General features: G+C 42.0%; 1 protein-coding gene across 5 annotated transcripts in view; it reads right to left on the bottom strand.

Moving 5' to 3' along the window:
* Positions 1-2,977: 2,977 nt before the first annotated feature.
* ZNF385A (zinc finger protein 385A) overlaps positions 2,978-25,659 on the bottom strand; it is a 496,355-nt gene continuing 473,673 nt past the window's right edge. For all 5 annotated transcript variants that reach the window (XM_077483783.1, XM_077483787.1, XM_077483785.1 and 2 more), the window contains 4 exons: positions 13,911-14,189; positions 11,817-11,995; positions 8,539-8,634; positions 2,978-6,600 (listed from right to left, as the gene is read on the bottom strand). In XM_077483783.1, the coding sequence (XP_077339909.1) occupies positions 6,370-6,600; positions 8,539-8,634; positions 11,817-11,995; positions 13,911-14,189 (785 nt within the window). In that variant the 3' untranslated portion in view covers positions 2,978-6,369. The remainder of the gene's footprint in view (positions 6,601-8,538; positions 8,635-11,816; positions 11,996-13,910; positions 14,190-25,659) is intronic.

Raw genomic sequence — 25,659 nt, 5'->3', positions numbered from 1 at the left:
CCCCCCCCACAGCCCCCCAATACTCATCTGAGCCCCCTCTCAATCCAGCGATGTGCAGGGGAACCCATGGCTGTCCCAGGTGTTCCTGGGACAATAGGCGGGCCGATGTGTCTTATAGATGCATAGAGTGGGGCTCAGAAGCAAGCACGTACCAATGCTCCCATAGCAAGAAGCTTGCTATTGGGGCCACTGGTCAAGGGGAAATGCCAGGAGTGCTGAGGAGCCGGGAAGAAGAAGAAAATCATGGCTGCTCTGTGCAAACCCATTGCACAGAGAATGTAAATATGACATGTTTATTTTTTTTATAAATTAACCTTTAATGTCATTTTAAAAATGTCATGACACATAACTAATTTCAGTGTAGTGATGTGTAGCAGCTTCAGAATCGCTCATCATTTTTAATAGAAATTTAATAGAAAATTTTAATAGCTGTCAATGCAGAAGGTTTGTAAGTGAGTTGACACCCTTTATTGGCTAAGCTTCCAGGATAACTTTGATCCCTTCTTTCATATATTTGTGAAAATGGTCAAGAAGCTCACATACTTGTACAAAGAGTTACAAGGAAGTGCAATGAAAATTTTTTTTTATAAAAAATGTTTTTTACCTCTCAAATTGTTGTCAAAATGTCAGTTTGAAAGAATTTGTAGTTAAAGCTACTCTTTGGAGCCATATGGAGCTAGCTACATGTTATCCAGTGCAGCTGCTGATCATCATGTCACACCAGAGATTTGTAACAGCACAGCAAAGTATTGTACTACAGCAATTACTCTACAGCCAGCTGCAAACTGCCATAGAGCGTAATCACAAACAATTGTGGTTCATGCAAATCTCTGCTACAAAGTTTCCGGAGTGACATGGCTCTAAACTTGAAGGCCAATTATAGTAGCAGTCCAAGACGCTGTAGTCCTGTACTACACCCAGAACTCTAAATTACCCCATGAGATCAATAATTCTGAATAATTTCCGGACCCTTGTACCAGAAAGAACAAAGAGATTAAAAAAAGAGAAAACCATTGCAAAAATATGTATACAGAATTGTGTCTAATTTTTTCAATTAATATTTGCCCATAAAAAATGTTATGTGCCCCAAGGTATACACCAACTTTCCCTTCTAGAATGAATTACAACCCAATCTGATAATTCAACACTCTACAGCATTTTTTTTTTCTGAGATGTGTTCGATCACCTTTCCTACTGCAACCATTTCCATCCGTTTCAGCTTCCGGTTAATTTCCGAGCATATGGGATGCAAACAACTGCTGTCTGACCATTATACACTAAGGCTGCATATTGTGTTCATGTACCAACATGTCCAGCATGACTGATCGAACAGGTTTTGGAATCATCTGTACCTTGGCTTTATCTGAGTTAGAACCTGAGATTTGTGACCAGAGAAGAATGTGTACAGGTGACTTTTGAAACAAGAATCTTAAAAAAAGAGACATTTAAAACCATCTGGTTTTCACTGATTTTGATCATTTGACACGGGCAAGTAACCTAGCATGTTTATGATTTATAGATCCAGAGAGAGGCAGCTATAAAACACAATCTTGACCCTGCACTTCTGCACTTTCTGTAACTAAAAAAGAACAATCATCACATTTAAGGACCACCAGGAAGGCTTGGAAAAAGTAGTAAGGGTGGGAACAAGCTTGGCTTAGCTTCCACAGGATGGATAAGCGTGTACACTGAGCTGACTATATCTCTGGATTTACTGATCACTGTGACACAGCATAAGGATAATTGCATTTGTTTTCATCATGTATGATCACCAGCATAAACCTAATGCTTGAGTATGATTTTTAAATGGACCGAGCTTTTAAAAGTTTAATATAAGGTTGTTATTACACTTATTTATTCAGTTATAACAAAGTGCAATATTGAACGACACAGTTTTATTTGTCTTGAAATTAGATGAGCGAAAGACTGATTGTGATTGCTTGTATAGGCCCACAGATATACTACATTATTTTAAAGTGGATCACCAGGTAAAACATTTTTTTAGTTTTTAATAGAGTGGTAATGTGTTCAGGCCTCTGTCATTGCCTATGTCCGCACTGAGGAGATTCCCTGTGTGGCCATTGGCACAGGATACATCTTCAGTGGAGATAACGACAACATAAAAAATATTTTTGATTCCCTGTGTGGCCATTGGCACAGGATACATCTTCAGTGGAGATACCGACAACATAAAAAATATTTTTTTATTGGATTTCGACACTGCTTTTTTGGAGCCTTAATCAAATCCATTACTTCGCCATCAGTTTGCGCTCTTGGGACCACCATCAACACAGACCCCAGAACCACTCCCCCTTCTCCCCTCTCCCCCTTTAATTTTGTAATCTCTACCTTCCTCCTTAATTACTGAATGCCTGCTGCATACCTTCTGGACACTGCCTGGTCCTTGCTACCCCCCAGGCTATGGCTGGGGTGGACCATCCAAGTGTTGCTTATTTTTGCTTTCTCTAACAGTGATTGAAAGGCGTGAACAGCCATCACCTGTCGGATTCTCTCAGTTGCAACAATATCCACCCTTTAAAGAAGGGCTAGTGTCATGTTCTGTACTGTCAACGGTGTTCTTTTTTTGTCTTGATGCCCGTGTGGAGCTATTTACGTTACCTTTTCAATTTGTGTGGTACCTTTTCAATTGCTTGTGATGGCGCTTACATCCTCGAACAAAATGTTTGAATTCAAAATACATTTTTAGTACACTGGGGACCCTCTCAGGTGTTTCGTACATTGTTCTTGTTGGGGAGTTTTACCCCACAATTTGCACTTTAAGGCTGCTAGGCATTGCTATTGCAGAATGAGAACAGCAAGAAAAAGCTGCAGTGCACTAGTAATGCCAGCACCGACAAGGCACTTGTGGTGCACATGAGCAACTTAATAACTTTGCAATCTATAACTGAATAAAGTGTAAATAACAACAGACATGTCACATACAATGAGAGTGGTCAGTATCGGAACACAAGTAAACTGATATAAGACATCTACTTTATTGGTTTTATTATTATTATTTTTATACAGAGGGAAACTGGTGAGTGTGCACTGATTCATAATATCACATCAGGTTTGGAACTATGAGCTCTTTGGCTATTAAAGGGCTTTTTGACAGTGGTCATACAATGGCTTCATCTTGTCCCTAACTTATTGCTACATGTCAGTCTAATGACTACAATTCATTTTTATAGCAGCTGGCAGAGTCAGTACATGTTAAGTACACGTTATTTACTTTTCATACATTTAGTGGTAATGCCACAATTCCAGCCCTCCCTCAGCTTATATCCTCTGACACAAGCCTCTATGACAGCTGAGGAGTGATGTACCGGCACATAAATGTCAGTTATGGAGACAAAGAAATACATAAGTGTCACAGGAAGAATTGCATAGTCTTCAGGAAAAATTCAACTCTCAAATAAATAAAACGATTGTCAAAATACACAAGCCTCTTCTGCAGACAACAAATAATTTGTGCAAGTAGTTTCTAAAGTGGTTAACGTACCTCATTCTAGAATCATGTGACCTCAGCAGAGATAACATATTTCAGGTCCTCTACTGACATCAATAGCATAAGGCAGGACTAGCTTGGCTAAACGGGCAGAGAATGGGATGGGGTAGATGGGTGTATGTTGGACAAGGTAAAATTAGTTATCTTTCAGTGCACTCCAGACTATGGGAAAGTATTTCCTGCTCTCTGTTTTATACATTTAACCTATTTGCGAATCAGATTATCTCATTCAGAAACACTGTACAAGGACTGCTAAAGGATCAGAAGTGCTTAAAACATATGGAGCTAAATATCAGTTTACTATTTTATAGGACTCACAACTGTCCCTTTTTGCGTTTTTGTGTTTCTCAAAAAGACAAAAAATTTAGTAACCAATTAAAAGTTACTATTGTTTACAACTCTTAGAGGACTTTCCTCCATTCAGTGCTCATAAGGCTTGCATCCATCCAACTCTGAAATAATACATTCATGGAATATCATTATTTCAGACTGTTCAGCATAGAGTATTTTACGTATAAAACCATGCAGCTGTAGGAAGGGAGACCCAGCCCTGTTTCTACATGATGGACCACAAGCAAACAGTATATTTTCATTAAAAATATATACTTTAAATTAAATTAAGAACTCATCATCCTTAAATATAGTGGTGATACATTTTTGTTATTCTTCGATTGGCCGGGTAAATTGTTACTATACCCCTGGCTCTTATCATGGCCTGGCCAAGAATGCAATCTGGCTTGGGCAGTATTGTAGTTCACACTGCTTGGATGTGTCAGTGCTTGGTAGGGATACCCACCACAATGACATCAGGAAACCAATAAAAGCTAATGCCAACACTGTACCAAAGAGGTGCTTTAACGTAATGAAAGAGAATTTCAGGTTGGTTACCATTGCCTATTCTAAACCATCACTCTTTGCACCATGGTATCACATTAAGCTAAGACCTGTAAAAAAATGTGGAAAATTCAATCTAAGCATGTGATGAATTGCATAACTGAATGCCACAACAATCAGTAGTTCCAGATATAAGCAATTGAAATTATGAGAAAATTTGAACTTTTCCTGTAAATGTCACCTCATCCCTTCCTTTATCCTAAGCCTCCTTATTGCTCCCCCTAGTAATGGACAGAATCAGTGACCGATAGGAGGTTTAGTAGGTGGAAGGGTCAGGAGTAGGCTTCACTTTTACTGCAAAATAAATATATATAGCTTCAGCTGCCAATAACTCTGCGTAAGAGATTGTTCTGACGTGCAATTACACTGATGGTACTGTAGGTTACCCATTTGTCTTATTTCATCATACACTCAGCCAGTATTTGCCAGGTTGGTGACCAGTTTAATCAAACTTGACATAGGTAGGTATATCTAATGTTAGGTACAAACAGAAATCCAAGAACTGCCTTTGCTGTAGCCACGAGTTCTACTCCTGACTCAAGTGGTTCTCCAAAGGCTTTTTCCAAAGATTCTATGTTTTATTGAACTGAATTTTTTAGCACAGCTGAGGTTTCTGTGACTGCGCCATTGTACTTGGTATCCCATGATTCTTAGAAAGGTACTTGTATGGGTCTGGCATACTATATGGCAAGACAGTAGACAGGGATCTGCCTACACAGAAACCATTGCTTTGATTGAAAGTTACCTAAAGTATCACTGGCCAGTAGCCACATATTGTAATATATATAGATTACGTAGGTTACTACTCTCTATTGCCATTCTGTGACGGTTCCCATGTTTAATTTTCATGATTATGTTATGTGGCCTATTGTGTCTTGCAGAAACAAGTGATATATTATATAGATATTAATTGCACTAGCTACAGTACTTATACAGTACTTCTCCTCCACGGGTGGAGGGCACATTAAAACAAACTATAACAATCTACAGTCTATAGTAGGTTTATGTAAGCCATGACTCTCCAGTTGTTGTAATAGCACAATTACCAGCATATCCTGCTAATAATTGGCTGCTAGGGCATGCTGAGAGCTGCTGGAGCACCATAAGCCACCTGCTACCGGTTTGTTGAGTTTGTACCACAGAGTATGTCTAAGTGGGACAAAACATATCTATGGCTAAATGGTTCAGTGTTGACACCCTGTGGTCCAAGTAGGAACTGCATAGGAAGTTTTCACTACTATTGTACGTTTAAAGCATACACAAGTCCTCATTATTTTTCCCAGCCATTAAACAGTCCAGTACAAGACATTTTTCTTTTTGTAGCGCAGTGATTACAATATGTATAAGAAGATTTAGTAACTGTAAATCAAAAACATATGCTGTTTCCCTGAAGTTATTGTTTTGTTTTTTAAAAAAAAGCTATTTCTGTCCAGAACAGAAACAAATCGAAACATCATATGAGCCAAGGTTGGGGTAGAGAATGCTATAGAGCAGAAGAGCCAATGAGAAGATGCTGACTTTCATCCTCCTCGATGTGAAAGAGGTGGCTTATTTAAACAGCAGCACAAACACCCCTTCAGCACTTTATCCAGCATGTCTTCTGTTTATTTCAGAGTCACAGTTTATTGAGCCATTTAACCCAATAAGAATCTAAAATGCCACAATGTTATCCATTGCTTGAAGCAGACCCTGAGACAATGTTCTCATTCCACTGGCCAAAGTGTCCATCATTTGGGCAAAAGCCTGATCTGTCAGAACCTTCAGAAATCCACACATAGCTCTTTTGCTGCTTGTGTCCTGGGAAAAGCAGGGTTCATGGGTTTCCAGAGTATTCCAGTTACTATATATTTCCTAGGGTAGAGATTGGGATGAGCCGGAGGCAGCTGGTCAAGTACTGGCCTGGTTGTCTAAGTGCAGGTTCAGGTTCCAGTGGAGTAGTGAGACAATGTGATAGGAGAGGAACCTCCTCAGTAAGGGGAGAAAAGTATAGTGCCATGTGCAGTTCTGATGGGCCCTGGAGCTGGTCGTAGCATATGGTGTGTCAGGGGTGGACCTTGAAGAAGAGAAGGAGTTCCAGCTGGACGTAAACTTAGTGGAGAAGACACAGCAGCAGCAGCTGCCATCGCCACTGCAAGTGGACTGGGAAGAAGCCCTGCTGAAAGGGTTTTTGGAAGGTCCTTCTGAAACACCAGACTTGCCTGTCAAAAAAACAAGAGCAATTATTAGTGTAAGCAAAACCATCTGAATGATATAGAAAGTTATCTCTAAGGAGAGTTCAGATAAAAAAAATAAAACAAAATAAAAAACAATGCTCACCACCAGTTAGTAAAATATACCGGTGAGCAGCATAAGTAATCTCCATCAGACATTATATGCCTCTTGGGGGTGTTAAATGTTTTATTTTTTTAATGCCAGCCGAGGGGGCGGGGAGCCATCCCCGCTGCGAGAAGACAGTGATTATTGCTAGCGGCTATAGCAGCCGATAATGGTTAGATAATCCGGCATTGTAAAATAATCCGGCAGGCTGGTTGTACCCAAGTTGATCGATCGATCAACCAACTTGCTATATTCAGCCTGCCCATTAACGGTTCGAATCTTGGCTGTTTCAGCAGGAAAATTTGAACCGTGTTTGACCAGCTCAAATACCTGCATTTAACTTGTTATCAGCCTCTTTCCGTCCCTGAATGGAGAGTTCCAGATTAGGAGAGTGTTGCAGTGTGAAAGACATGCAAATCAGGGGGGAGGGGAGCAGAGTGACAAAGTGATGAGCCCATCAGGGAGCTGCTTTTCCTTTCACTGTTCAGTCACAGAGTAAGGAAGAAACCAGCAAGTGAAGGTGAAACTGCAGGTAAAAAAAAATCAGATCCCCTGTCCTGAAAGGCCAGATTGTGCTGTGTGCCAAAGATGTGTAAATATGAGGACTTGGCGGGCAAAAACACAAATTGTTTCAGCAGGTAAAACTGATCTCATATATGTATATATAATGCTTTTAAGAATTTTCTGGGTATTTAAAGTGGGGTACCCCCTAAAAAAAAAAAAATTAAAAGTCAGCAGCTACAAATACTGCAGCTGCTGGCTTTTAATAATCGGACACTTACCTGCCCCAGGGTCCAGCGATGCGGGGGAACGAAGCCCCCCCCTCGCTCCCCGCTCCGCTCGCGGCGCCGTCATGCATACTGTGGGCACCCGGCTGTGGCTTCACAGCCGGGCACCCACTGCGCATGCGCGAGCGGCGCAGGGCGCCGTGATACGCCGTACAGTCACCTGGGACACATGACAGGTCCCAGGTGAATGTGCGGCGCGAGGGGAAGTGATGTCACCAGCCCGGGCAATGAAGAAGGCAGACTACGAGGGACCCCCTAGCAACCGGTATTTAGAGGTGAGTAAAAATTATTTTTTTTGCCAATTATTTTTTTTTGATTTTTTTTACGAATTTTAAGTAGTTTTATTTTTTTGGTGGCAACACCACTTTAAGTTTTGAATATAGCATACAAATCTTTTTTTTTTGTTTTTGTTTTTTAAACACAAATTAAGTATTTTGTAGAATGATGCCTAGATTTCCTTATGTCGCATATACTGAGCATATTATGTAATGTATGTAGGTAGCACTTTTCTTTCTCCTACTTATTTGCTTTTTCTGTAAACAAGTTTAACTGATTTGGTCACATCTACAGCCCTATAGAATTACAGATTCCTTGGACAGTACATAACCAAGAAGCTGACAAGTGGATATTTTTCAGATGCTGAATGTGGCACCTGCTGCTGTGCTATGTGATTGTCAGCCATTCCTAACTGTATGCTCTCATAACAAACATCTCCACTGGAGATATGGAGTGTGAACGCTAAGTGGTTAGCATGTGCTTTCCAAGCAATAAAATGCATTTCATCGCTATGTTTGATGTAATAACCCTTTATGAAGATTTTTTAAGCTTTCAGAATGGGCCTCGGATGCTCGTAAATGCTTTTTAACTGCTAACCAAAAGCAAGGGAAGGGCTATAAGTGATACAACTGCTGAATTTACAGGCTGCTGATCTATTTGGTAAGAAGGGTAAAACATGGGGGTTAGATTAGGATAATGGGGGTGACTTCCTCAACAGGGTGCCAGAAGGTTAAAAGAAGTCTCCAGGATACCAACCGTAAGTTCCTGAAGGGTTTGCTGTTTCTTGTGCCGACTTAGTAGCGGGTTGGGTTTCCCTGACACTCCATCACGATGTCTGCGGCTTGAGATATGCTGATACAGAAACATAAAGGTATTATGGAGTTTATATATACATCCTGCACAAATCGAAAACCTTTTATTTAACCTGCTGAAACATGCAAACCTTTTAGGACAAATTGGCTGCGGGTTTGTCACATACATTCTTTCTGATAGTCTCTAATTTTACACGGCTAGTTACATATAGAATATAAAACTTATTGAGCCTGCAAAGGATCATGCAATTTATAAAACACAATTATTACATTTTTGATATGTGTCTTTCTCTGTACATCAAACCGAGCTGTAATCAAAAACTGGCGATTCATCTCATCTCAGAATCAATATATATCTCTCTTACAATCATCTTCTAGTGTTCTCTGGCCAAATACTAAATAAAACATATGGAATAAGGTCGTTATCTCCTTCTGGAAAGCAAAGATTCTTTAAAGGATAATTTTCATAACACTGAACATTCAGAACTGGAAACTATCCAGTGTTTTAAATAACACTATCAATGGATTTAACCAAAAGAGAAAAGAGCTAACAGTGAGAAACGTTTTTTAGGAAAACATCTGTATGTGAGTATTTGTTTCAAATATATACAGTATATATATATATATCTATATCTATCTATCTATAAATATATACTGTGCCTTGAAAAACTATTCATACCCCTTGACATTTTCCACATGTTACAACCAAAAATGTACATGTATTTTATTGGGATTTTATTTGATAGATCAACACAAAGTGGAACATAATTGAGCAGTGGAATGAAAATGATAAATGGTTTTCAACCTTTTTTTTACAAATAAATATGTGAAGTGTGGTATGCATTTGTATTCAGCCCCCCTGAGTCAATACTTCGTAGAACCGCTTTCTGCTCCAATTACAGCTGCAAGTACATTTGGGGATGTCTCTACCAGCTTTGCACTTCTAGAGAGTGACATTTTTAGCCCATTCTTCCTTGCAAAATAGATCAAGCTCTGCCAGATTGGATGGAGAGTGTCTGAACAGCAATTTTCAAGTCTTACCAAGATTCTCACTTCGATTTAGGCCTGGACTTTGACTGGTCTATTCTAACACATGAATATGCTTTGATCTAAACCATTCCATTGTAGCTCTGACTGAACGTTTAGGGTAGTTGTCCTGCTGGAAGGTGAACCTCCGCCCCAGTCTCAAGTCTTTTGCAGACTCTAAAAGGTTTTCTTCTAAGATTGTTCTGTATTTGGCTCCCTCCATCTTCCCATCAACTCTGACCAGCTTCTCTGTCCCTGCTGAAGAAAAGCATCTCCACAACATGATGCTGCCGCCACCATGTTTCAAAGTGAGGATGGTGTGTTCAGGGTGATGTGCAGTATTCGTTTTCTGCCACACATAGCGTTTTGCATTTAGGCCATAAAGTTCAATTTTGGTCTCGTCTAAACAGAGCAACTTCTTCCACATGTTTGCTGCATCACCCACATGGGTTCTCGCAAACTGCATATGGGACTTCTTATGTCTTTCTTTTAACAATGGCTTTCTTCTTGCCACTCTTCCATAAAGGCCAGATTTGTGGAGTGCACAACTAATAGTTGTCCTGTTGATAGATTCTCCCACCTGAGTTGTGGATCTCTGCAGCTCCTCCAGAGTTACCATGGGCCTCTTGGCTGCTTCTCTAAATTAATGCTCTCCTTGCCCAGTCTGTCAGTTTGGGTGGACGGCCATGGTAGGTTTGCAGTTGCACCATATTCTTTAAATTTTTCGATGATGGATTGAACAGTGCTTGTGTTAGGATATTTTGTTATACCCTAACCCTGCTTTAAACTTCTCCACACCTTTATCCTTGACCTGTCTGGTGTGTTCCTTGGCCTTCATGATGTTGTTTGTTCTCTAAGGTTCTCTAACAAACCTCTGGAGGCTTAATTTATACTGAGATTAAATTACACATAAATGGACTCTACTAACTAGGTGATTTCTGAAGGCAATTGGTTCCACTAGATTTTAGTTAGGGGTATCAGATTAAAAAAATGCATGCCACACTTTTCACATATTTATTTTGAAAACCATTTATCATTTCCCTTCCACTTCACAATTATGTGCCACTTTGTGTTGGTCTATCACATAAAATCCCAATAAAATACATTTAAGTTTTTGGTTGTAACATGATAAATATGACAAAATGTCAAAGGGGTATGAATACTTTTTCAAGGCACTGCATGCACTGTTGCTTACTTAGTCAGTTAGTGCAATATGCTGAAACTTTCTAACCTCTTTCCATCCATGTAATGCATATGTGCAGAACCAAAGAGAGTGGGCTTTAACATCCACATGCTGCATATATGTGTCCATGGGTGCGCAAGGTTTCTGTGCAAACAGTCTGCTCACTTTGCACTCCCTGTCTCTAGTAATGATTGGGAGAAGGCTTTGACAGCCAATCACAGTGGTCATGTGATCGGGCAGTCCTTCCTGCCCCCCCCCCCAGACATAAAGACCCTGTTATGCAGGCCATACACGAAGCGTATTTTGCTCAATTCCCCCATTAACATAGTTAGTGTTGACAAGGGCGGGAGAAGCCACCCCCACCCGGAGAACACTGTGATTATTGCTAGCACCTATACCAGCCACTAGCTATGATTGCATGTAAACTCCGGCAGGCTGGTCGTACCCAAGCTGCTCGATCAACTTGGTAAATTCATACCCATATATGGTTCAAACTGTCTATGGCTTTGAAGGGTCACTGGGATGGAAGATGTTAAGTTGCCTTAATTTGAACTAAAAGTTTAAGTAAGGATTTAACTGAAGTTGTACGTTCTGTAAGCTGATGGTTGGTATTAAAGGTACTGTTTTGGGCTTGAGTAGGAGCCCTTAGGGTGAGAACCACCTTTGTGAGGATGCTCATGGGTCCTCTGGACAGAAGCAGGAGACAGGGAAGTGACACTGAGTCAGCAGAACTGTGAGCTCTGAAAAGTGTTGTTATCCTTCTTATCCTAGGCAGTCATACAGGATAGCAGAAGTAGGTTGATCATTGAAACATAACAAATTTCTGTGTAGTACAATTTATTTACCATTCTATAAGAAACAACTATTGCAAACTCAATAGTTTCATTTTAAATTTAAAAAAGGTAACTAGTCTGGTTGGACAAGTTCCCCAAAGTCCCTTTAGGGTGAATGGAGAGAAAGTCATCATAGTATACAGGAAGGAATATAGAAATAGTAATAAATGCAGACTGTACCTGCTTAAGCTGGCCTTCTGAGGTGACTCTGACATTACAGATCTCACAGTGAAAAGTCCTCTCTTGGTTGTTGGAATCCACCGTTCCTGTTAACCCGCTGTTTAACCCTCCAAGTCGAGGATAAGCCTTTATTGGGCCCAGACCACTTCGCGCTTCAAGAATAGTTTTGTGCTTAGTGCCTTTATTAAAAGAAAAATTGACAAAATGAAATGATGTCAAGCTTCCATGCAAACTAGAAAACTGCTGGAGGTCAGATGACAAATAAATAACTGTTTATACCAGTGTATGTCAATCAGTGGCTAAGAAGCTGAACATGACTCTCAGATACTTATTATGTTAATCGCTGCAGGTGACTGTCTGGAAATATCAAATTATGTATACTTCTCCAATGTCTAGAGCTAATCACATAGTATCTAATAATAAAATGTTCTTAAAATATTACTCTTTTTATTTTTAATTTTCTCTAGGTCTCATTCACACAGGTGGGTAGAGTGGGGGCATCAATCACAGGTGGCGGAGCCGCAGTTTTACCACCCCTGACTACCTACCTAACTAAAACATGCAACCATTCAGGGCTGTACACATGCAAAGCTTTGCAGCAAAAATTTTCACTCGGCTCATAGCACTGCTACCAAATATTACCCACTCAAGTGAATGGGGCCGTACTCCAACCGTGAGCCAAATGCTTGTCTAGCAGTTGCATGCTGTATTTACACATAAAGTGTCCTTTCAGCTGTCAGAAAAAAGAGCATTCAGGAGGCAGCATCATTGCCTCTTGTATGCCTTTCAGACACTGCTCTACCACCCTCTGAAAAACAGTTCAACACAGAATGCATTTTCCAAGGGGTGAAAAGGCCTGCTGCCAGTGTGAATGAGCCCTTAGATAGCAGCCACATCCTAAGTAGCAAAACCTGTCTCCTACAGCATGCAGCAGAGTGGGATATGTGCCTTCTTTGTGAAAGCACTGGTGTCTCTGCAGAGGTCCAATACTCCATCTGCTGGAGGCATGAGTTTTATTTTTTCAAAATTGAGGTTATTTCTCTGAAATACCACTGTGGGTGCCAGTTAATATACACAAATACGTACTATACACAAATGAGTACAGATTTTTCTTGCCTGGCTATCTGAACGCATGGATCTTCTTTGCTTGGCTATCTGGAAGTACGAATCTTCCTTGCTTGGCTATGTAGAAGTACTAATATTTCTTGCCTGGCTATCTGACAGTGTGGATCTTCCTTGTCTGGCTATCTGACAGTATGAATCTTCTTTGCCTGGCTATCTGAAAGTGTGGATCTTCCTTGTCTGGCTATCTGACAGTATGAATCTTCTTTGCCTGGCTATCTGAAAGTGTGGATCTTCCTTGTCTGGCTATCTGACAGTATGAATCTTCTTTGCCTGGCTATCTGAAAGTATGGCTCTTCCTTCTCTGGCTGTTTGGAAGTATGATTCTTCCCTGTCTGGTTATGTGAAATTATGGATCTTCCTTGCCTGACTAACTAGAAGTACAAATCTTCCTTGCCTGGCTATCTGAACAAATGGATTTTCTTTGCCTGGCTATCTATAAGGCATAGAGTGTGACCAGTGGAAAGTTCAAGATGGCAATGCATGTTACAGTCTGTACAGGCACAGCTATGTAGTGTAAGGGCCTATCTGACTAAAATGAAGATAAAGCAGTACTTATGTCTGCAATCTTTGGTCATCCTGGTTTGCAGGCCCTGGGTGACATAACCCGCACATATGCATACTGGATACTGGAGTTCATTCATCCTGGTACCAAGGCGTGCCCAGCTCAGTGTGCTAGCAGGAAGATAAGAAGCCTTTATTGCAGATGGGACATAGTTTGTCTCTTTTGCATTAAAGAGCTGTCCTGCTAGCAATTTTGTTTTTATTTATTGTAAAGTTCAATTTTAAATCTACATAGATCCTTACATTGCATAGCTGTTGGAAAACTCTACCTTGATCACACGTTACATAGAATGTTTCTGTTTTTCTCCTTCCCATGGTAGATGTTCAGTAAGTATGCTATCAGCCCTTTCAATATTGTATGTGCATTGAGCTGAGGATAGTCATGGTTTCCCACACTCCTGGCTTTACCTTTATTGTGGGCCTCCAGTTGTGACAGTGAGTTTACAGACACTTTGCAGAGGGCACAGTACAGTAATTTCTTTGCTCTGTCATCGTCACTCTCTGTAGTTGATGTGCTTGTTCCACTGCTGGCAGGATCAGTAAAGGAAAGAGCTTTTGCTTCGCCTCCGATTCCCTCAGATGTGGACTCAGGGCATCCAGACACAACAGAGACAGTAGTTTCATTTGTGATCATGGTCTCTGGACTCTCAGATGAGCACATGTCTGTGCTCTCACTTCCCTGATGATCTGTCAGAAAGAAAGAACATTCAACATGTTCATAAAGGGAATGAAAATGTATTTATCATATTAAAGCACTACAACTACAATTGTTTTCAATGTTTTTTGTTTGTGTTAGGTAAATAGGAAGTTTTGAATATGAACAGCTAAGATTTACTATTTTTAGTCAGCAGGTGGAGCACTTGACACCTTTTCACATGATTACCAGCCTGACATTAACTGCTTTACTGAAAAAAGTCTGCTCAAATAAAAAGCTCAAATTACATATAAGAATGACATATATTAAATTTTTCCAAATCTACAAATATAATCTTTGTAAAAGTATTTAAATACTAAAAGCTATACAAAACACCTTTCTACATAAAAAGTAAAAATGACATGCATGAGTAACACAAAACACAACCACAATAACATTATAGGCAAATATATTATATTTATAAAAACGGGTGTACTGCAGATTGTCCGACTGAGAGCTCCATTTAAGTACATTGAATGTAAAGCCAGCTTAGGAATGATCTGTTGCTGTGCACATCAGAGTGAAATTGTGGCTAGGAAACAGAATTATTATTACTATACAGGATTTATATAGCGCCAACAGTTTGCACATTGCTTTTTAACGTTAGGGCGAACAGTACAGTTACAATACAATTCAATACGGGAGGAATCAGAGGGCCCTGCTCGTTAGAATTTGACTTGGTGTCAGAATGCCATGACAGATATCCTGCAGAGCACTCTCCAAGACTCCATAAAACTGGTGCGTTCTGCTAAGCAAATGGTGGCCAGCTGCCGCAGTAGCTTGTCCTGGCCCACCCATCCTGTGCCTAACTAGTGGCACACTTCTTAAATGGGCAACCTCACTAAAGAACAGATAAGTGCAGGATGTTGGCCAGAGACAACAATTCTAAACGTTGGTCACATAAGAGCTCTGCAGGGCATCAGGAGGACATTGCAGGGACCTAAATATGTTTGCAGGGTAATGAGAGCCACAGGCTGCTCACAGTTTTTGTTTAAAGCACACTAAACATTATCCTTATTATCCAAAAATAATCCGTACACATCCACTACTTAATAGGCCTGTAATCTATTTTCTTAAAATAATTTCTTACTATGTTTTTAACATCTTCTTTGAGCTCCCAAACCTGTCTTTTTACCCCTCCACTCACTTCTGTTAATTTGTAACGAGCAATACACATTAGCTGTGGTCATGTACACTGCTCTATGCACACTACACATCCCATAGTCCAGGGGTCTTCAAACTTCCTGAACAAAGGGCCAGTTTATTGTCCTTCAAACTTAAGGGGGGGGGTGGACTGTGGACATTAGGAGTAGGAAAGCTCCAGACATCAGTGGGAATAAACAGCCCCATTTTTGGTGTCAGTGGGAGGGAAAGCACCCTATCAATGTCATTGGGAGGTGTTGTGTTCCATTGTTGGTGTCATTGGGAGGAATTGTGCCCCATCTTTGATGTCATTGGGAGAAATTGTGCACCTGTATTGATGCCAGTGTGTGTGTGTGTGGGGGGGGGGGGGGGGGGGTCATTATACCCCATCGTTGGTTTAGTGGGCTGCAGTTTGGAGACCACTGTCATAGTCCATAGCTCCTAGTCCATCTCGACAGCGGGTAAGAGAGGGTGACTCCTGCATACAATGGGACCATAGAGAACAAATGTAGCCACCTTCTAACGGGAAGTTTATTCACATCAACAAAAATAAAAATAAAGGAATGTGGAGGAGACTGAGAGCAAACAGAAGGTACTTTTATGAGTTGCGAAATCCCATAATCCTAAAACCATTGTAGGAACGAGCAAGAGCGGGTGGCTACATTCCTATATACAGTGGGACCATGAAGAACAAACATAGCCGCCCCTCTAGCAGGGAGTCAAATCACAGCAGCAAACAAAAAAAGAATATTGGGGATTTGGAGGAGGCTGAGAGCAATGGAAGGTACTTTTTGATTTAAGAAACATACTTGAATCGAATTTTGGTGTCAGTTTTAGGTGAACACACAGCACCTAGGCTTCCCGTATCAAACATTTTTGAAGAAGGAACAACTATTCTTTTAGGACCTGCTCACACTAGCTTTCCTATCTGAAGAACAAACTCTTTATGGCCAGTAAAGGTAACATTTTCCCGGTAAAGCAGGAGACTAAAATGATGAATGAAGCTGAGGAAGGAATCTCCCCACAGGCTATAATCATATACAGTATAATTTCCTTATAGATTTTTGTAGCTGAGAGAAGCATTGGGGCGGCCATTCATTAGCTTCATACTATGTGGCTGGTTTTGTCAGAGAAATACTGTTTATTATTGTTGCTATGTGACTAAATAGTCTGTGCAAAGTCTCTTGGCCGGGATGCAAGGTGTGTTTTTACTTTATTTCATAGATGCTGAGCTCTTGGCAGAGGTCTGGCCGACACTTGTGAATCAAGTAAGCAAGGCACTGGAGAGAGGCCGAGCCAAAGAGCAAGTGTATGAGAGAACTCAGGATATACAGAAAACACAGTTCTTTGGGTGGCCATACAAAAACACGTATAGATAAAGAACAAAAGAATATAAAGATTTGCCACTAGGCTCTGTTGTAATCTCCCCAACTGTCTGACTTATGTATGGAGACTCATTCCCTTTGCAGATGATTTCTAACAAGCTAAACAGATATTTTAGTTATACTGTATCTCATGTGCTACCAAACCCTGAGGCTCCGTTCACATATATGCAAATTAGATGTGTTTTGAACCACATACGATTTGCATGACATGTGAACCAAACTGGCTTTCTATGGAGCCGATTCACATATATGCAGTGCAATGACAGTGTGAATTGAAAAAGAGTCCTGTGCATTTTCTGAGCACTGTGGTACAATTTAGATGCGAATTTCAGGCTCATTGCCTTCTATGGGAACGCATCTGAATCGGATTTTAAGGGGAACTCCACACCAAATTGTAAAAAGAAAATGTTCTTTGTATGGATCTAGAGTGGAACCCCCATGTCAGAAATAAAAATAAAAAGGTGTGGCGCCCCTCCCCCTCCCCTTTATGAACAATACCAGGCCACATGTCCTCAACATGAGAGGGTGCTGATGGGGACAAGGGCCTCTTCCCCACAACCCTGACCAGTGATTGTGGGGGTATGCGGGCAGGGCTCCCCCCCATGTGAATAAGTAGGGAGTTTATTGCCCCCTACGCATTCACCAAAAAAAGTGTTGAAAATAAATAAACAGAGACAGACAAACAATGTCCCCCAGTGTAGATCCACTGTCAATCATGATAAATGCCGCCACTGACCAGAAAAAAAAAGCTCCACAGCAGACACTGGCTCCCGCTGTCTGCCCTCTCTGCCATCTGAAAGTTCCTAAATAGCTAGGGGATAGGGGCACCTAGCGATGTCAGTGAGTGGCAGCACCCCCTGTAATGTTACTGACCCAGCATACACCGGTCAATGGTGTTGAACAGTGGGGGATCTTAAAGGGGCGATAACTACCAGGAATGTGTGGAGTTCAGGGATGCACTATGTAGAGAATGTAGAGCTCAGGGATGCGCTATGTACAACATGCAGTTTCAGGGGTGCCCTATACACAGAGTGCAGAGTTTATGCGTGTGCTACATACAAACTGCAAAGTTGAGGGGAGCACTACATACATAGTGCAGGGTTCAGTGATGCACTGATAAAATATGTTAATGGCCTTCTGATTGCTGCCTAATAGCAATAGATTAGAAGCTGTATGAACATTCCTTACAGAGGTAACTGTGATTTATAATGAGCTGATCAACTGGTATGGACTGTCCAAGCACACACCACATGAGACAAGGGAAAACTGAGGGCCTGATAAGTGGAACCATGTGGATGAACACAAGGCCAAGACACACTCTAAACCTTATTATCATTTACAAGTCATACGCCAACATATTAATCCGTGTGCTAGAAAAAATAACAAGCGTACAGAACTGATCTATCCCAGTGCCGAGGGGAACGGGCCTGTCTCTGGCTCCACAGAAACTTTCCAGCCTCTGGTAAAAATAGCAACATCTCAAAAGCAAAAAAAGAAACATTGCTTTCAAAGCACTTTTATTGTGTGATGTATCTAGTGCTATTTTTACTCAGGATTTCAGGCATTTGATATATAGGTTCCCAGTGTGTGTTGGGACACAAAGGCTGATTCTGAATTCATATCACGCAGGGAGGCTTCAATGAGCCCTTTACATGGGTGTATGTGGGAAATGAGAAGAGCGTGCTGTGACCTGAAAGGGATTCCAAGACCTGAGACTTGGCCAAAGCAAACACTGCGAGGTGCCTCTCCCTGAGCTCATCGCCTCCACTCTGACATTTATATAGGGCATGCACCCAGCTAATGGCTCCGCCGCTTCTGCCTTGTGTCACCTTCCATTCAATATGTCAAAAGGAAATGGCACAAGTAATCAGCCCAGTATTAACGCATAACTTAACCTCTAGTAAAAGTTTCCTGAAGAGACTAGTATGCTCCTGGCTTGTGCAGAGATGGGGGGCTGACAAAACACTTTACCCATAGAGGAACCCTCTCTATAAGCCTAAGGAGGCCTTGCTGGAGAGGGGCAAAGAAATGAAGTATGTGCTGGGCCTTGCAGGGAATTAACAGGCAGGACAGTGAATTCATATCAACGTTCAGCATAGTGGCTCAAGTGTGTCTTTCATCTCACGCAGTTCTGAGGCTCTAGTTTGAATACGCTATAAAATTGCATGCAGGTTTTTTCTAATGGACCTCCATTCTGATTCCCACACTGCCTGGCACAGATGCACTTTTCTTTATATGAATAAACATTTTTAGTAATAACTGAAGCAGAGATACACTACTGAGTTTAGGAAACAAACTGATTCCATTAACTTGTATTATAAAATGTCCTCATTTCTTTTTTGCTTGTAAAACTATTTTGATAAACTACAGGCAGAAAAAACAACTCTGCACTTCATCTGAGCACCACAAACCAAACCATATGCTGACCAAGCCATTTTCTGACACTTGTTTACAAGTAAAATTCTGTATTTTTTGCTAGAAAATGACTTTGAACCCCCAGACATTCTATATATTTTGTTAGCAGAGACCCTAGAGCAGTGATTGTGAACCTTGGCACCCCAGATGTTTTGGAACTACATTTCACATGATGTTCATGCACTCTGCAGTGTAGTTGAGCACCATGGGAAATGTAGTTAGAAAACATCTGGGGTGCCAAGGTTTGTCATCACTGCCCTACAGAATAAAATGGCAGTTGTTGCAATTTTTTATGTCACACGGTTTTTGTGCAGCGGTTTTTCAAACGCATTTTTTTGGGAAGAAATACACTCTAATGACTTTCAAAAAAACAATACAGTTGTGCTCATAAGTTTACATACCCTGGCAGAATTTATGATTTATTGGCTATTTTTCAGAAATTATGAATGATAACAAAAACATTTATTTCACTCATGGTTGGTGTTTGGCTGAAGCCATTTATTATCAATAAACTGTGTTTACTCTTTTAAAATCATAATGGCAAAGGAACTACCCAAATTACCCTGATCAAAAGTTTACATACCCCGGTGATTTTGGCCTGATAACATGCACACAAGTTGACACAACTGGATTTGAATGGTTATTAAAGGTAACCATCTTCACCTGTAAACTGTTTGCTTGTAATTAGTGTGTGTGTATAAAAGGTCAATGCGTTTCTGGACTCCTGACAGACCCTTGCATCTTTCACCAAGTGCTGCACTGACGTTTCTGGATTTGGAGTCATGGGGAAAGCAAAATAATTGTCAATGGAACTGCAGGAAAAGGTAGTTGAACTGTATAAAACAGGAAAGGGATTTAAAAAGATACCCAAGGAAATGAGAAAGCTCATCAGCAGTGTTCAAACTCTATCAACTTCTATCAAGAAGTGGAAAATGAGGGGTTCTGTTGAAACAAAACCACGGTCAGGAAGACCAACTAAAGTTTCAGCCAAAACTGCCAGGAAAATTGTTCAGGATGCAAAGAAAAACCCACAAATAACTTCAGGTGAAATACAGGACTCTCTGAAAACATGTGGTGTGGTTGTTTTAAGATCCAAAATAAGAAGGCACTCGAAGAAAAATGGGCTGTATGGTTCAGTTGCCAAAAGAAAGAAATTACTACGCAAATGCCACAAAGTATCCTGTTTACAATACGGCAAACAGCACAGAGACAAGCCTCAAACCTTCTGGCACAAAGTCATTTGGAGTGATGAGACCAAAACTGAGCTTTTTGGCCACAACATGAAAGGTACGGAGGTGGATCGCTGATGATTTGGGGATGTGTGAGCTACAAAGGCACAGGAAATTTGGTCAAAATTATTGGCAAAATGAATGCAAATGTATATTACCAAAAAATACTGGAGAAACATTTGCATTCATCAGCCAGGAAGCTGTACATGGGACATACTTGGACATTCCAACATGTCAATGATCCAAAAGACAAGGCCAAGTCAACCTGTTATTGGCTACAGCAGAATAAAGAAAAGGTTCTAGAGTGGCCATCTCAGTCTCCTGACCTCAATATCATTGAACCACTCTGAGGAGATCTCAAATGGCCAGTTCATGCAAGACAGCCCAAGAATTTACAGAAACTGGAGGTTTTTTGCCAAGAGGAATGGGAAGCTTTACCATCTGAGGAGATAAAGAGCCTCATCCACAAATACCACAAAGGATATCAAGCTGTCATTGAGGTTAAAGGGGGCAATACACGGTATTGAAAACTGGGGTATGTAAACTTTTGATCAGGGTCATTTGGATAGTTTCTGTTGCCATTATGATTTAAAAAGCGTAAACACAGTTCGATAATAAATGGCTTCAGCCAAACATTAACCATGAGTGAAATAAAAGTTTTTGTGTTATCATTCATATTCTCTGAAAAATGGCCAAGAAATCATAAATTCTGCCAGAGTATGTAAACTTATGAGCACAACTGCATATATCCCAGTTTTTTTGTATAATATGAAACTGATGTTATGTTGAGTTAATAGATATCTAATATGTCATGCTTTAAAATTGCACGTGCTCAAGGAAGGACGATACTTAAAAATCTCCATAAGCAAAGCTTTAAAAATTGCTACAGGTTACCAGTTTGGAGTTGCAGAGGAGGTCTAATAGAATTATTGCGCTCACTCAGATGTTTACGGCAATACCTAACATGTGTGGTGTGAACACCATTTACATATGTAGGCGTGACCTACGTATGTGCTCACCACTGCGCGCGAGCATGCGCTGATGCATTCAAAAAATAGTGTTTTTTACTTACATTTTTTAAATTTTTACATTGTGCCTTTAAAAAAAAAATTTGATCACCTTTCTTGCTATCGGTTAGAGAGATCGGTGGTCTATAAGACCCCAAATCTCTCCTCTACCCTTAAATGCAAAAGATCCAAAATAAAAAGATCTTCTGTGTTAAAAAATAATGGCCTTGTTTACAAGTACTCGGGACTTGAAGTGACATCATGACTAGGGCATAGAGATTAGCGGAGGGTTTTTTGTCTTCCACATCCATCTGGTAAGCCAAAAAAACACTGAAAAGCAGCATGAGAGAGGACAACCTCTCCCGTTGCATCTAAAAGTGACCCAGTGGTGAATCTGCTGCTCGGGGCCACTTTTATGAAAGATCAGTGCCTGAGGGAAAAAAAAAAAAAGAATTAACCATGTGCATAGAGCAGGTAAAGTGTGTAAAGGTACAAGGTTTTTTACCTTAAAGCATTCTCTGCTTAAGGTATAAAAAAAAAAACCTTCAGGATGCAGCTCCTTCCCCAGCTAGCCTTACACTTACCTGATTTCCATCCCGCGATGTGAATGACAGCAGAGGCTTTCTCTGCTCTCTCCATCCTCATTGGTTCAGACACAGCAGCAGGTCCAATCACAGCCAGTGAGGAGGGAAAGGGGCAAGGCCTGGGACCAAGCATGCATGAGTGCCCCCATATCAAGCGGCATAGGTGTGTGCCTATTGCAGGGGTTGACAAATTTGCTTGGAATCTAGGAGCCAGCTAAAAAACTTAGGAGCCAGGTCTGTGACAGCGATCTGGACCTGTCCCTGGCCTGACATGGAGACGAGTGAGGGGAAGATAGTGCCGCCCCCCCCCCCCCCCCACCTGTCTCCAAGTCATTGCCCATAGCGCTTAGAGCAGGGGTTGACAAATTTGCTTTGAATTTAGGAGCCAGTTAAAAAAGTTAGGAGCCAGTTTTTTTTTTTTTTTTTTTTTTTTAGAGTGGTATGGATTGTCAGCTCCCGGGGTAAGGCCACTCATTTTCACCCCCTATCCCTAACTCACAATGGAGCACCCAGTCAATAACTCCATTGAAACGCTGTTACATCAGAGTTATGGGCTGACCAGAAAGAGTAAGGCTGGCAACAGATGGAACTGGCTGGCACTGGCAGGTGGCACTGGCAGGCACATGGAACTGCCAGATGGCATTAGCAGGTGACACTGGTTGGCATTGGCAGGTGACACTGGTTGGCATTGGCAGGTGACACTGGTGGTGGCACGTGGCACTGATTGGCAGGTGGCACTGGTTTGGAAGTGGCAGGTGGCCCTGGTTGGTGATGGCAGGTGGCCCTGGTTGGCGGTGGCAATAGTTGTCACTGGCAGATGGCACTGATTGGCGGTGGCACTGGTTGGTGTTGGCAGGAGGCACTGGTTGGCGGTGGCACTAGTTGGCACTGATTGGCAGGGGCACTGGCAGGTGGCACTGATTGGCAGTGGCACTGGTTAATGGTGGCAGGTGGCACTGATTGGCGGTGGCAGGTGGCACTGGTTGCCACTGGCAGGCACGTGCAACTGCCAGATGGCATTGGCAGGTGACACTGGTTGGCATTGGCAGGTGACACTGGTTTGGAACTTGCAGGTGGCACTATTGGCACTGGCAGGTGGCACTGGTTTGGAAGTGGCAGGTGGCACTGATTGGCGGTGGCAGGTGGCACTGATTGGCGGTGGCAGATGGCACTGGCAGGTGGCACTGATTGACGGTGACACTCGGCACTGGTAGGTGGCACTGACTGACGGTGGCACTGATTGGCACTGGCAGGTGGCACTGGTTGGCACTGGCACGTGGCACTGGCAGGTGGCACTGATTGGCGGTGGCACTGGTTGGCACAAGCAGGTGGCACTGATTGGTGGTGGCACTGGCAGGTGGCACTGATTGGCGGTGGCAGATGGCACTGGCAGGTTTCACACGGAGCACTGTTACTGAAATGTAACAGAGGAGCTGTCAGAATTGAGCTTAATGTCGGAATTGGCGGGACCCAGCCGGGGTGTGAAACTGACAAGTAACAGATATGAGCTTGATGTCGGGGTGGGCGGGACTCGGCCAGGTGGATGGGATCAAACACCAGCCAACGATTGGGCTGCTTAAGAAAAGGGGCGGGGCCACATACACGCAGCGGCCCGCCCATTGGCTGGTGTTTGATAGCTGCTGGGTCCCGCCCACCCCGGCCGGGTCCCGCCCACCCCGACATCAGGCTGAAATCTGACAGATCCTCCTCTCTCTGTTGCTTGTCAGTTTCACACACTTAGCGCGGCGCCCCTGAGTGTGGAGGAGGGAGGAGGACGGCAGTCAGTATTCATGCGCTGCATGTCTGGGGCATTAATAGTGAATGGGCTGGTGGCAGCTTAGGCGCCAGGTTGCGATTTCTGGTCGCATTGGCGACCTGGCGCCTGGGGTTTGTCGAGCCCTGGCCTATTGCATTAGGTTGTGCACCCCAAAGCTCAAACACACATGCTTTGCACTTTCTCTGCAGCCTCAGCTTCACTGGACAGTGAATAAATCGGAAGTGCTCTGTGCTGAGCGGCTTCCTGTTCGTACACAAACTGAAGTATAGTAAACACTGAAACATCCCTTGCAGCAACTGGAGGAAGAAGAGGGAAGACAGCAGCACTGTGGGGGGGGGGGGGGGGGGACATGGGGGAAAGCCCAGTCAGAAGGGGGAGTCAGCGGCGCACAGAGTGATCACCTGGCTCCCCCCCTGCACACGCCTATGGCAAGAGACTTGCTATGGGCTCACAACCCAGCAGGAAAGAGCCAGGAGCACCGGCGGACCTGAGAAGAGGAGGATTGGGGCTGCTCTGTGCAAAACCACAACACAGAGCAGGTAAAAAGAACATGTTTGTTATTTAAAAAAACACAAAACTTTTTAAATCACTCTAAGTAAGATTGTTCAGAGTAAAAGGTTGTAGTTCTTCTACAGTCTACTTCATTTCTATTTCTAGGTGTACAATACAATTTCCTGTTTAGACTAAAAGCTCTTCAGAGCAAGGGCTCTGTTCCTAATGTTTCTTCTCTCAGTGTGCTTTTTGTTCCAGGTATGTGTAATTTTTTCCATGGAGTGTGTGGCGTCATACACCTTGAAGTACAGCTGCCGTTATATTTCTATATTAACGCCGAGCAATATACACTTTTCTTCCCTTAACAGCAAGTTAGCTGAGCAATTTTAATTCAAGCAATAAAGCAAAGGCTAATGGAGGGTTATTATTATTATAATACAGGATTTATATAGCGCCAACAGTTTGCACAGCACTTTACAACTTGAGGGTATACAGTGCAAATACAAAACACTTTAAAACGGTAGGAATCAGAGGGCCCTGCTCCTTAGAGCTTACAATCTAAGATATTAGGGAACTTGAATAGTTACGGGTGTTTATATAGAGAATATTTGTGGATGTTGCGCCAGACAGAAAACACAAAGCCATACTAATGAGTAATGGCTGAAAGAATTCAGTGGGGAGAAAAAAAAGGAGGTGTTTTCCTGGGCTGGAATGATAAGCATGGCTGAAATGGAGAGGTTTACTTTTTACCACCGCAAAGGTTCATCTGCAGTGTCAGCACTAGGCTCAGAAAACCAGAGCTCGAGCTGGGTGCTGGTGGGTGAAGGCCACCATGGTGTGGTATCTCCGAGTCACAGGATTTGATATGAAGCAGAAGGAGCTTAGCCTGGTTGAGAGAGAGGAAGAAAGAATGCAGAATACTAACAAATAAACTAGAAATCAGATGATTCTGCAAAAACACAGACTACAAATCTTCTGGCCTGCCACACCACCCACATGTGCCGAAGCAAAGTTCACCTCGCCCTGAACTGACCTAACATAGCTTTTTTCCTGAAGAAAGCTGGGAAGACTCCACAATGTTCATGATATAGAAGTGAAGACATTTAGTTTGGAGATTTTGTCAGAAAGTTGCCTTCAGCAATACAAAACATAATTCATGTGAAATGCTCAGGAACTGTTGTTCCATGACATATGGACAGTGAATGCACTCATTTTGTGGACTAAACATTGTGAAGTGAGATGGTGTAGGAAGTAGCTAGGTTCCCTGTAAGGATTTTATTGTTGTCTGTCTCCCTAATTGGTCCATTTTTCCTAGTGCCATAGGGACAAAAAGTGATGGGCAATCTCACAATTTATGGCGGTCACCAGAACAGGGGTTGGGAAGAAATGTTCAATTTTCCAATGGGAACACCTGTTTTAGTTATAACTGTG

This window comes from Lithobates pipiens, unplaced genomic scaffold (assembly GCF_037356315.1).
Source record: "Lithobates pipiens isolate NorthernLeopardFrog02 unplaced genomic scaffold, aLitPip1_a1.2 Scaffold_16, whole genome shotgun sequence".
NCBI classification, from domain to species: Eukaryota; Metazoa; Chordata; class Amphibia; order Anura; family Ranidae; genus Lithobates; species Lithobates pipiens.
Note: the sequence above shows the minus strand (reverse complement) of the source record. Positions and strands in the feature narration are given on the sequence as shown.